The sequence below is a fragment of the Solanum dulcamara genome, chromosome 6 (genome assembly GCF_947179165.1).
Source record: "Solanum dulcamara chromosome 6, daSolDulc1.2, whole genome shotgun sequence".
NCBI lineage: Eukaryota > Viridiplantae > Streptophyta > Magnoliopsida > Solanales > Solanaceae > Solanum > Solanum dulcamara.
Window position 1 is genome coordinate 3599245 of NC_077242.1, and position 13567 is coordinate 3612811.

At 33.0% G+C, this 13567-nt stretch overlaps 1 protein-coding gene across 1 annotated transcript; it reads left to right on the top strand.

Moving 5' to 3' along the window:
* The first annotated feature begins 1479 nt into the window (after positions 1–1479).
* LOC129892462 (uncharacterized) lies at positions 1480–9894 on the top strand. The gene is made up of 4 exons (XM_055968033.1): positions 1480–1721; positions 1802–2026; positions 8930–9040; positions 9617–9894. The coding sequence occupies exons 1-4, from the start codon at positions 1593–1595 to the stop codon at positions 9647–9649; spliced, it is 498 nt and encodes a 165-aa protein (XP_055824008.1). The 5' UTR covers positions 1480–1592; the 3' UTR covers positions 9650–9894.
* Positions 9895–13567: the final 3673 nt, after the last annotated feature.

The following is a 13567-nucleotide window of genomic DNA, read 5'->3' on the forward strand; positions in this document are numbered from 1 at the left end:
TAGGATAAATTATGTATTTTTCTTCATTTAAATTTATTAGAATTAGGGGTATAATATACCTTCAAATTTCATTAAGACTTGCCCAAATAGTTTCATTATTGGGGCTACTTATTTTTGAATAAGTCGTACAATTCTTTCCTTTTAGTTCCCTGTTTCAATTTATTTGGAAAAAATACTTTGTAACTAAGAGTTTTGAATTTTATGATGTAAAATTGAAGATATGTTAAATATATCAAATTGTTTTTTTTTAATTTTGTGGTATTAATCATGTCGCATGGAAAGTTGAAATTAAAGAGTTGCTAAAAAAGGAAATGATCATTCTTTTCGAAACAGACTAAAAAGGAAAATATGTCAAACAAATTGAAACGAAGGAAGTAATTAGAGTTGTGTATCAGTCGGTTCTGTTCAATTTTGAAGTTTATCGGTTCGACTTATCGATTATCGATTTGTAGACATGCTAAATCGTTATAGAACCATTAAGATATGAGCTTATCTGCTATTTATTGTTATTGATTAAGTTATTGTTTAACCATTAAGATTTGAGAGACAAAAAAAATCATTAAAAATACATTAGAAACAAGGTGACAAACCAAATGAACTATGCACTTGAGTTGATAGATTGCATCTTGTTCAAAAGCAAACACTGACACATGGTAGAGTAAATGAGAGCTTGCGTCAAACAAATATAAAAGTATGAAACTTAAGGACTTTATATACCGAATAATATAAATATAAGGAAAAACTACATAATTACACATATTTCACTAGCATATTTATAATTATTATCTATACATTCAAAATATTATGTATCTTACCACTAATTAAGAGTTTTCTACCATATATTGAGGAAGATACACTTAGATACATGTATATTTGTTGCAAGATACACTAAAATGGGGAAAGGTGAGCGAGAATCGTATATATCCAGATACATGCGGATCACACTAGATACATATATCTATATGTATTTGATGTGATTCACACGTATCTAAGATACCCGATACATGCGAGAGTGGCGAGCGAAATAGGAGAGAGGCGGGCGAGATTTGTAATGTATCCAGATACATGCGAATCCACTTAAATACAGTGTATCTAAAATAAATTTGATTCATGTATCTTGAGATAAATGTATTATCTGAATGTATGTATGCACAAAAATATGGTAAAATACGTAATATTACAAACTAGTGTATATTTAAATAATTAATTTCTAAACTAGTAAGATTTATTTAAGTTTCATACTTTTTCTAAATATAATCTATTAATTTACTATCGGATTATAAATTAATCCCTTAAGAAAATAATTTCAATTCTTTAAGAATCAATAATTCAATAATAAAAAAAATTAAAATTATTAACGAAATCACTGAACCAATAATCTATAGTGATAAATCAATAGCAAAACATACCGTCTATACAAATATAATATTATATTATAGAGTACCATATCATATTATACCATACCTACATTATGAAACCGTGTAAGAGTGACAGAAAGAAAATTATAGCAATTAATTTCTGGACATGTACAAAGTCCCAAATCCTATTTTTTGTTAATTCATGAAATTGATTTGTGAAGGTTGAAGAAGATAATGCGAGTTTTTCAGTACTTGAGTCAATGGAAATCCAAAGCCAAAGACGGAATTCAACAATCACTTCTTATAGCCAAATTCCTCTGCTTATTACATGTCACAAACAACTATGTCTTCTCTCCAGTAATGGTATCTATTTCTCCCATTTTATCAGTAATTTTTCCGGTCAGAAACTAAGTTTTGCTGATAGATTTTTTGTACTGTTTTAGGTGTACGGTCCGAGCATGTTGCCGACCCTGAATCTTACCGGCGACGTTTTGCTGGTAGAACATTTGTCGCCGTTGTTGGATAAGTTGGGACCCGGTGATGTAATTCTTGTTAGGTCACCTGATAACCCTAGAAAGACTGTAACTAAACGAATTCTTGGTATGGAGGGTGATACTGTCACTTTTCTAGCTGACCCTTCAAGAAGTGACCGATATATCAGCTTAAAGGTGTGCTCTTTTCTTCTGTGTAATTTTGCCCTTTTTCGATTCTTGGATTGATTGTTGATTGTTGTCAAGTGAGGAGCCATAGCTCAACCAATTTGGTTTTGGCTAATTGTATGACCATATGTCTGCTCTATATATAATATAGCATGAGTTATTGCTGTAATGACGAAGTCATAGGAAGACTTAAACAAAAATGTCCTAGGATTAGCCCCTTTAGATGTAGGGCGAGCCAGGAGCTTTTAAACAAAAATGTTCTAGGATTAGCCCCTTAAGGGATAGGGGCGAGTCAGGAGCTTTAAAACAAAAATGTCCGAGGATTAGCCTCTTTAGAGATAGGGGTGACTACTGTGCGAATCAGGAGCTTTTAAACAAAAATGTCCTAGGATTTAGCCCCTTTTGAGATAGGGGTGACTACTGGGCGAGTCAGGAGCTTTTAAACAAAATGTCCTAGGATTAGCTCCTTTAGAGATAGAGGCGAGCCAGGAGCTTACTTTGGGTATTTATGACTCTTGTGGCAACATGTGATGTGAATGACATGATTCTCGAGGAGTTACATTACTGCAAAACCAATTTCTGAACTCAATTTTTTTAAGACTTGTGACTGCTTAAGTTCTATTGTTGATGATTTTCAATTTAACTATAGTCCAGTTTTGTCATGGACCTGCAGATTCACTATTTTTATCTTCCTAATTTTCTCTGTCTTTTCTCTTTCCTTATAGATGCAAAACTCTTTTCTCTTCCTTAGATTTCAACTAAGTTAGAGATAACACACAGTTACTAGTTACTACAGTGAATGCTCTAAATTCTTGGAGTCTCTTTACTTCTTTAAGCAAATGAGAGAAAAGGTTGCATATTTACTCTTTTGACTTCCTAGTTTTCCACCCTTTCATAGAAACCACATATAGGATAAAACAAATGGAGGTCACCTTAGATGGTTTGGCCTATATAGACCTCCAAATTTGTTTGCCTGTGGTTAAGACTCTAGGATGGTTGAAGGTGTTAAAAGATAACATTGTATAGTTAAAATCCCTTGGAGTGAAGTTGTTTTAAAAGACCTACAATCCGTCCAAACCTAGTTAAGAAGATAATATAATGGAAGCAATGGATCCATAGGTGAAACCAATCTGTTAGGATTAGGTCTTAGTTGTCATTGGTATACTTATCGAGGACATGATGTTAGATAAGAGAGCATGGATATCGAGGAATAGGGTAGACGGTTCATAGGTAGTAGAGGGTAGAGAGCAGGGTTCTAGTTTGGAGCATCTATCTATTTGTTCCCTTATCAACATTATTACTTTTATGCTAGCATTATCTTATGCTTCGATTTTATTACTAACGTTATTTCTTTTAGTCTGGTTATCCTTAATATTTGTACTGTCAATACTTTTCTTTCTTCAATATTCTCATCATAGTGTCTTACTCTTGCATTTCCTTCAAACCATTTTCTGAAAAATGATTTTCTTGATCCGAGGGTCTAGCGGAAGCAACCTCTCTACCCCACAAAGGTAGGGGTGGGGTAAGGTATGCATACACCCTACCCTCCGAGACCCATTTGTGGGACTATACTTTTTTTTAAAATTTTTTTAACATAGGTTCACTGTTTGCCAAAAGTGTTTTTAGTGTTATAAAACAAACTAACTTAGCAAATTAATAAGAAAGAGAGATAGTTGAGAGAATTGAGTATCTGTGTGTTTAATTGCATAACAACAATGGCTATTTATAGCCACTGCAAAGGAAGAAAATATGAAGTTGGGGGACAAAGTTGGGTGGAAAGAAAAAGTGGACATGTACATCCACTTATTGTTGTACAACATTCCCCTTTGGATGTCCACGTGTAATGTGCCTTACTAAAAACTCTACAAGAAACAATATACATAGTTATTCTGAACACCCATAAATATTGTGCCTCGTTAAAATCTTACTAGGAAAAACCCAGTGGGAAAAAACCTAATGAAGGAAAAAAAGTACACACATTTGGTAATACGCCTTGAGTGCTGCCTCATTAAAAATCTTACCAGGAAAATCCAGTGGGACAAAACCTTGATTAAGGAAAAAAGAGTACAACGTGTATTTTACTCCTCTTGATGAAAAAAATCATTTGATATTTTGGAGACGACGCATTCCAATCTTATACCTTAGCTTCTTAAAAGTTGATGTTGGTAATGCCTTTGTGAATAAATCTGCAAGATTATCACTCGAACGAACTTATTGTACATCAATATCACCATTCTTCTGGAGATCATATGTGAAGAATAATTTTGGTGAAATATGTTTCGTTCTCTCCTTTTATGAAGCCATCTTTCAATTGAACTATGCACGCGGCATTGTCTTCGAATATAACTATCGGTACTTTGACATCATTTTCCAGTCCGCATTTTTCTTTGATGAACTGTATCATCGATCTCAACCACACACATTCTCTACTTGTTTCATGAATTGCTATTATTTCAGCATGATTTGAAGAAGTAGCAATAATAGACTGCTTTGTATCTTACAATTTTATTTATCTAATTTTGTTTTCGCACAAAAACTCATTTATAGCCAACTAGTTTTACACCTTCAGGGGTTTGGACTACAGGTCCAAAAACCTCACGTTTAGCAAGTGAGTCTGATTCTGATTGAATTACCTTGTGTCATTCTGACCAATCACATCTACGTCGATATTCTTCGACGGATTTAGGTTCAAGACTTTCACTATCTTCCATGAGGTTAAGTGCAACATTATATGCAAAAACATTATCCATCGTAACTAAATTTATCTCATTATCGGTAGCTTATTGAAAGTTCTTCATTCACTTGAGTCTCGGATTCACTGATTTCTTCAGGAATATCAGGATTACTCAAATCTTGACCTTCTTCAGGAGGTTCTTTTGTAGTATCATCTTTATTATTTCTCATGCTTCTCTTTTTAGGATTTTTATCCTTTGAACCCAATGGTCTACCACGCTTTAGGGCATGTTTGAGATTCAGAAGCTATGATACTAGTAGATGGTCCTTTTGGGACATCAATCTTGATAGGCACATTCACTGTAGGGATATATGACTTAATTATCCGTTTCAAATCAGTAAATGCATCTGGCATTTGATTTGCTATTTTCTGTAACTAGATGATCTTCTGGACTTCCTGCTCACATGTGCGGGTACGTACGTGGATCAAAATGAGATAGTGATGAAACTTTCCACGCAATTTCTCTTTCTCTTTTGGGTTCCGTTTTGTTTCCCAACAATTTTCTTTTGGGTTCCGTTTTCTCTTCCTCTAATTACGGGAAAATTATTTCATCAAACCGACAATCTGCAAATCGAACAGTAAATAAGTCTCCTGTCAACGGTTCAAGGTAGTGAATTATGGAAGGTGAATCAAACCCAACATATATGCTCAACCTTCGTTGAGGGCCCATCTTTTTACGTTGTGGTGGTGCTACAGGCACGTATACCGCACAACTAAAAATTTGTAGATGAGCTATATTTGGCTCATGACCAAATACTAATTGCGACGGAGAGTATTTATTATAATTTGTTGCTCTAAGACGTACAAGTACTGCTGCATGTAAGATAACATGACTCCAAACAGTAATCGGCAATTTTGTTTTCATAAGTAGAGGTCTTGCTATCAATTGTAGGCGCTTAATAAATGACTCTGCAAGGTCATTTTGAGTATGAACACGAGCAACAAGATGTTCAATTTTTATCCCAATTGATAAGCAATAATCATCAAAAGCTTGGGATGTAAATTCTCCAACATTATCAAGGCGAATAGCTTTAATTGGATAATCTGGGAATTGCGCCTTAATCTTATTATTTATGCTAATAACTTCGTAAACTCCAGGTTGCGAGATGATAAGAGGCACACATGAGACCATCTTGATGATGCATCTATTAGGACCATAAAATATCTAAACAATCCACTAGGTGGATGAATAGGTCCACATATATCCCTATGTATACGCTCTAAAAAATTAGGAGATTCGATGCCAACCTTCAGGGTTGATGGTCTGGCAATTAATTTTTCTTGATAACAAGCAGCACATGAAAATTCATCATTCGTAAGAATCTTCAGTTTCTTTAATGGATGTCCAGTTGAATTTTCAAGAATTTGTCTTATCATTATTGATCCAGGATGACCTATTCGATCATGCCATAGCACAAATGTATTTATATCAGTAAACTTCTGGTTTACGATCAAATGTGCTTCAATTGCACTAAAATTTCTGCATAATATAGGCCAGACGACAAAGTTGGTAATTTTTTCAAAATATATTTCTGGCCTGAGACACTCTTAGTTATATCAAGGTATTCAATATTCATTTCATATAGTGTCTCAACATGATATCCATTTCTGCGGATATCTTTAAAACTTAACAAGTTTTTGGGGATTTAGAAGAGAACAGTGTATCTTCTATAACAATCATTGTCCCCTTAGGCAGAAATATAGTAGCTCTTTCGAAGCTTTCAATCATTTTCGAATTACTAGAAATTGTAGTAACATTTGATTTTCTTTTAAGCAAGTAGGAAAAATATTTCTCGTCTTTAAAAATGGCATGAGTCGTTCCACTATAATTTACACAAATAACCTCGTGATTGATCATTGATCCAAACAAAATTAGAGGCATATCCATATTTTTCTTCAAAAAGAAATAAAGTAAACATTATAATTAAAACATGGCTCATTATACAAATTTTATTTACATGAATTAGAAAAATATAAACAAATTATTTAGTATAGACAAATGAAAAGAATTTTTTTTAAATATTATCAGGCTTATCAATATTCATATTTCTTTCTGGAAAATTGAAGAAATCAGCTACATCCAGATGCATAGGCTTAATATTGTCTTCAGAGATAAAGTTTGTCTCTGGATTATTTTCTGCTCTCTTCAAGGATGCCTGATATAGCTGAACTAGTCGTTTTGATGACCAGCAGGTCCGTGACCAGTGCCCCATACCTCCACATCTATGACATATACTTTCTGAATTTTTCTTTGGTATAGCTTCTTGCTTTTCACTCTTCTTTTTGTATTGATGGTCATTTCTCGGTGCCAGACGAGCATTATGATTATAATTTCTTCTTCGACCACGACCACGACTGGGGCCATAACCTCTTTCTCGTTGGTTATAGTTTGTCTGATTCACTTCAGGGAGTGGCAAAGAACCAACGGGCCGACTATCCTGATTTTTCATTAATAGTTCGTTATGTCATTCAGCAATAAGAAGGTGAGAAAGTAATTTAAAATATTTTTTAAATTTTCTCGATATTGCTCCTGCAGGAGCATATTCGTGGGTGAAAATGTGGAGTATGTTTTTTCAAGTTTATCTTGCTCAGTGATTTCTTCTCCGCATAAATTTAACTGTGCTCTAATTCTAAACAAGGTAGAATTATATTCGGTTATATTTTTAAAACCATTAATCTCAAATTGAGCCAATCATGACGTGCCTGTGGAAGAATGACCAACTTTAGGTGGTCATATATATATTTCTTTTAGATTCTTCCACAGTTTAAGAGGGTATTTTAATGTGAGGTACTGTAATTTTAACCCCTCGTCAAGATGGAGGCGGAGAAATATCATGGCTTTGGCACGGTCTTGACTAGATGCCTTATTGTCATCTTTGATGGTGTCTGCCAGATCCATCGATTTTAGGTGTATTTCGGCATCTAGTACCCATGATGAGTAGCCTTTTCTAGATATGTCAAGAGCAACAGATTCAAGTTTAGAGATATGAGACGTTTTAAATAAATAAAATTCTTACCCTTTTGTTACCTTTTTAAAATAGCGCAAAGTGATGGAGGCTCGTGCTGATAACGTGTCATAAAACAAACTAACTTAAGCAAATTAATAAGAAAGAGAGATAGTAAGAGAAAGAGAGAGAGTTAAGAGAATTGAGTATCTGTATGTTTAATTGCATAACAACAATGGCTATTTATAGCCAGTGCAAAGGAAGAAAATGTGAAAAGTTGGGGGACAAAGTTGGGTGGAAAGAAAAAGTGGACATGGACATCCACTTATTGTTGTACAACATTTAGAGATTTGTATGTGACAGTAAGCAACTTCTATTTTTAGGAACTCCACAATTATTTAGCATTGAGGCATAGTTGTATAGAGAACCACATTAGACCAAAAACATCCACTAATTGCTTGGGTAGTACTCCAATTCTAATTAACATATGGTGTGCAAGAAAGTGTCTTGTCATGCGGTGGGTATTGGAACTTAGTGTCTTCTTTAGTGTTTGTAATTGCCAGGACCTAGGATAATGTGGCTTCAATTCACTCAAGAACCTGAAATTTGGGATCTGAACATAACGTTAGGCATGGCGCTACCGAGCTTCCTTATGCTTACCCACTTAGATTTTCTCACTGATTGCTGTTTCCAGGAGCACCTTCAGTTTCTGATATCCAAGGCCTTCCATTTTGGCTTAGTATGTGAATCTGTTTCTTTTGCCGTATTTCACCTCAAAGTAAACGGGAAAACAAGAATTTTATTTTATTTTTTTAATAACAGAGAACCCCAAGGGCCAGTAGTGCATAGTTCGAAACTCGGTGGAGAATGGGCCTTGTCCTCTAGAGATAAATAAAGATTTTATTTGAAGCACTTCTCAGAAAGGCTCAAATTTTTATTTTATTTAGATGCTGTATGCTTTTAGCAGTTTCATGCTGATTTTCTGAATACAAATTGAAATAACAATTTGAAACTGGCTTGGAATTCTTCATTGTGTTAATAAATATATTTCGTTGGAAAACAAAGGTTTCTTCAACTTTGAGGTGACTTTCCGCTGCTTGCTATGTGAATGAGGTGATATCTTGTTTTCTCATTCCATAATATCCCTGTAGTTTTATTTGTAATGCCCTATATTCTAATAATTTCTTTGTTTTTTCCCCTCCTTTTGCTTTCTCTTGGATTGGGGTTATCTAGGTTCCAAAGGGGCATGTTTGGATTCAGGGAGATAACATCTATGCTTCGAAGGATTCACGGCAACTGGGGCCAATCCCTTGTGGCCTTATCCTGGGAAAAGTGTTGTATAGAGTAAGTTACATTATCTTTACTATCTAAGCGAGACTGAATTTATCTGCATTCTTCTATTTATAAAGGTTCTAAAAGCTTGCATTTTTGTGTGTGGGTAAAGTAATAGTTTATTGATGTTCTGGGGAATAACCACTTACACAAGAAGTATGCCAAAAATAGAGAATCCTCAACTTCTTAATGACTTTACCAGTGGATGGATTAACATCTAGGAATGGTGTTTAACCTTAAAGTTCAGTTTACGACTAGAAAACTCTAGCCAACAGCTTACGCAAGTTTATCCAGAACTCTGCCAACTCCAAGTCTCATATGCAATTGCAGTTTATCTGTCTTTGCATCCTGAGCAAGATAAGAGCCTGTTCTTAACATAACTATCATCTACTTTGAAGTCTTTAAATTTGATTAAATGATTGTTGCTTACTTTACTTGGGACACTTCTTTATGCAAATTCATCGACTCACATCAACAACAGTGATATTGATATATGGTCTTTGATGCACAAACACTGGGGGTGTAGTAACCATTTGATAATCTGGTAGGTAGAACTAATTAGCTGCCTCGTGTTTTTTGCACATGCAGGTGTGGCCACCAGAGGGCTTTGGCTCGTTGTGACATAAAACAATGTATTGTATTGAAGATATACAATAGAAATGAGAAATGTGATTCTTTGCTAGTCCTCCGATTATTGCCTTATTTCTGGGAAGAACTAAATTAGGATAATGTTTGCTAATTCATTTTGGTAAGGATGTTTTATTTCATGTGGCTGAGTAGATTTTGAAGTGCTGAAGAGTTTGTACATATTCTAAGGAATCAGTTGAAACTTGAAACCATGAATTTGATTTTCTGTACATTTGTAATGCCTATGGTTTTGAAATATTTTGATTTAAGGTTTGTAATCAAGCAAAAGTGGAGGGACAAAATATTCATGAGAGTAATTATAAAGATTGACCAAATTGGAGAAGAGGAATTTTTTTTTTTGATTTTCCACTCGGTGTTCGGAGCATGCATTGGAGCTTCGACTAAATTTAGATCGCGTACTGCAGTGTCCATTTAGGAGTGACGCTCCCAACATGATTTTTTCCATACCTAGAGATCGAACCCAAGACCTCTGATCAAAAGTGAAGTAGTTTCATTAATGCACCACAATCCATGGTGGTTTAAAGCGTCTACTTATATACATAAAAAAGCTATGTCATCTAGGTAATGTCTAAGATATCAAATATATTCACAAACAGTAATTACATCCTAATAATGTGCCTTTTAACTTGACCTACATGATAATTTTGCATTAAATATATAACGTTGAATAAGTAGACATTCGCGCTATACATGACAATTTCGTGTGAGATACACTCAAATTGATTTGTATTATACAATGTAGGATGTGTGTATTTCTTTCTTTAATTATAAAAGTTTAAATGTCTATTTATGCACATCAAACATTACAAGACATATATCACAATCGAGAACAAGTTAAATAGTACATTTATGTATTATGCCTATAGACTCCGGTGGTTAGAACTTTAGAAGTACTATGAGTAGTAAAAAGAGAAACTTACATATATAGCTACATTTAAAGGGTTATTGAACTTGAATAGCTATAAGTATCATATTTACTAATAATGGCTACACTTTTTTTTATCAAAAAATGACTGAATGTGTGTATATATATTTTTTTTCGTTGATTTATACAGTCATACAATCATTAATATTTTATGAATTAAATGAGGTAATATCAATTTTAATAATTGATTTTTTTTATAATCATGACCCTAAATCTCTCAACTTCCCATTGTTAATAACTACAAATCTAGAAAAATACGGCACATCCCATTAGATTTAAAATCAGAATAGTGAAAAAGTGGGATTCAAATCTTCTTCTCCGTCTTCTCAATTTTTTTTCTTCAATATGCGTGAAGGTCGTTTGCTAATTTGGTAAACGCTAAATTTGAATAGGTATTAACGTATTAGTGTATTTGATTAGTTCAATAAATTTATAAAAATGTATTTTGTGTTTTGATTTTGAACAGGTGAAAATCATGGCAAGCATAACTGTATTGATAAGGCATTCCGGAAAGTGGAACGAAGAAAATTGTTATATTGAATATAGTATTGTTGGAGTTTTGATGAAAGAACATTCATCGTTTTCTTATTAGTTAATTTGATTTCTGATCATTTGAATATCGATTTGACTAGTAAGGTTATGAAAATAAAATACACTGTTGAAGGTAATGATATGCTAATAAAAATACGCAACGACATATGTGTACGAGTATATGACAGTTAAAAAAGTTGAACCCTGAATTTGGATTGTATCCCTTGTCGTAAGTACTTTCGATAGTGAAATAGTGTACTCCGAAACTGGGGAGACGTCAATTGAAGGGGATGTGATGCAGCTTAAATACAGTCGTGGGTTATCGAATACAAGTGATACATTAGCTTTGGTTGAAACATTCGGAAGTAACCCAGTTGATGTGTTTGATGAATGCAACAATTTAATATAGCAAGGATACAAAAGCACTGCACTTGTGAATACTACTGTACATGTAAAAATTTGTATTAAAGAATACTTTAAATTCAATTCTCCACTTATATGCTAATGTATTTGTATATGACACGTGTTAAAGCATAAGTATATCAGTATATCAAACAAGTTAAAGTATCGTAATATCAAGCTTGTTAAAGTATTAGTATAACAAAAAAAATTAAAGCATTAGTTATATAGAATTAGTTAAAGTATCAGAGTATCAAACATGTTGAAGTATTAGTATAACAAACAAGTTAAAGTATTTGTATCACTAACATGTAAAAGTATTAGTATAAGTAACATGTTAAAGTATAGGTATATCAGTATCAGAATATCAAACATGTTAAAAGCATCAGAATTTCAAACAAGTTAAAGTATTAGTATAACAAACAAGTTAAAGTATTAGTATAACAAACATGTTAAAGTGTTAGTATACCAATCATGTTAAAGTATAATTATAAGTATATCAGATTATTACTTATCCATTTATCATATAAACTACACTTTTGAATACTATTGTAACTATTGTATTCAATGGTACTCAAAATTTATCAAAATGGCACACATTGACAATCCATAAACATGGCACAAAATGATAATACTCAAATTGTATTCAAATATATATCAATATGACACTGAAAATTTCTCAAAAAATAATAATTAAAGTATCCAAAAATATAAAAAAATAAAATTTGCTCGAAAAACCTCAGTCTCTTGATCCTCCAATTCTTGCTGCTCTGTAACAATTTTTTCACAGCTATCGGGATCGACATTATTGATCTTTATTCTTTTTTTCGAAATTATTTTGCATGTCTAAAGAATTTGAATATTCTTTCCTCTTTGTGAATTTTGCCGATTCAGTTTCATCCATAATATTCAAGGGTATAGGATCATTAGCTTTCTTTGTTCTTCTTTCATTCTCCTAATAAATGTATACCTCTTGTAATTATCGTAGAAGAGTTGATTTTTGCCATTTTTATGGATACAACAATGGTTGAATCAAAAATCCTGAAATTCTATGAAACTAGAAGAAACATGAATATGTATATAATGATAACTTGATAAAAATTAGCAGAAATCAAAATTAGAATATATCCAAAGAATTAAAAGATACTTGATGAATATAAATAACTAAAATCGCTTCTAAATTTGTGCAAGAGAATTCTGTTAATTTGGAAAAAAAATCAAAAGAAAATAGGAGTTAAGTTTCTCTATTCTATTCTAAAAGATGAGAGAGAAAATATTTAAGAGAGTATAACCAACATAGGAACAACATGCATGTAAAAAGGAAGAATAATTATTAGGCATGTAAATAACTACATTTTTTTATTTTAATAATTAATTATGAATATATAAAATTAAAATAAAAAGTTACTATGAAGTATTAATTAGTTTTTCTATTTATATTATAAGTGTATTCATATAATTCTTAAAAAATAAACTATAGCTATTTAATTTAAATATGTATTAAGGTTTGTTGGATCCTGTAGTTTTTGCTAATTGGAATTCTAAAAAATGACCTCCTCGGGGGTATTGGTAATGTTATGGGCTGAAAGTATAAGGCCCAACCTGTTAAAGCCCAAACTCATAAAACTATCTATATAAACCACCATGGAACCTAGGGTTTAGAACATTGCCTATGAGAGAACAGAGCGAGCTTATGTAACAATGGAGCTCTAGTTCCGTTGCGGGCATATACTGATCATCAGTCCTTTCTACATCTCTGCAATTGTATTCCATCGGTTGCTTCCATAGAAAGGTCTAACATTTCCTTGTATTTTTTTTTCTTTTAATCTGCACTTTATTGTTTAGGTTTTACACGGCCGATCCAATGGGTTCTCTCTTAGAAATATAACATATGTGGGAGCTCAATTTCACCCGGCCTATATGTATATTAGGGCAGTCTCAAGGTTTTTGTACGTTCTTCATCGTGCTGAAATTTTCATCGTGTTTTAGTTCATGATTCTGCCCTACATTTTAGCTCAGATTCCTTGACATAATTA

What these genes read in the sequence shown, in the direction of transcription:
- LOC129892462 (XM_055968033.1), top strand. Translation starts at nt 1,593, where the DNA reads ATGCGAGTTTTTCAGTACTTGAGTCAATGGAAATCCAAAGCCAAAGAC. An exon ending in ATGTCTTCTCTCCAGTAATG is followed by an intron (nt 1,722 to 1,801) that starts GTATCTATTTCT and finishes GTACTGTTTTAG; the next exon opens with GTGTACGGTCCGAGCATGTT. An exon ending in TGGGAAAAGTGTTGTATAGA is followed by an intron (nt 9,041 to 9,616) that starts GTAAGTTACATT and finishes TTGCACATGCAG; the next exon opens with GTGTGGCCACCAGAGGGCTT.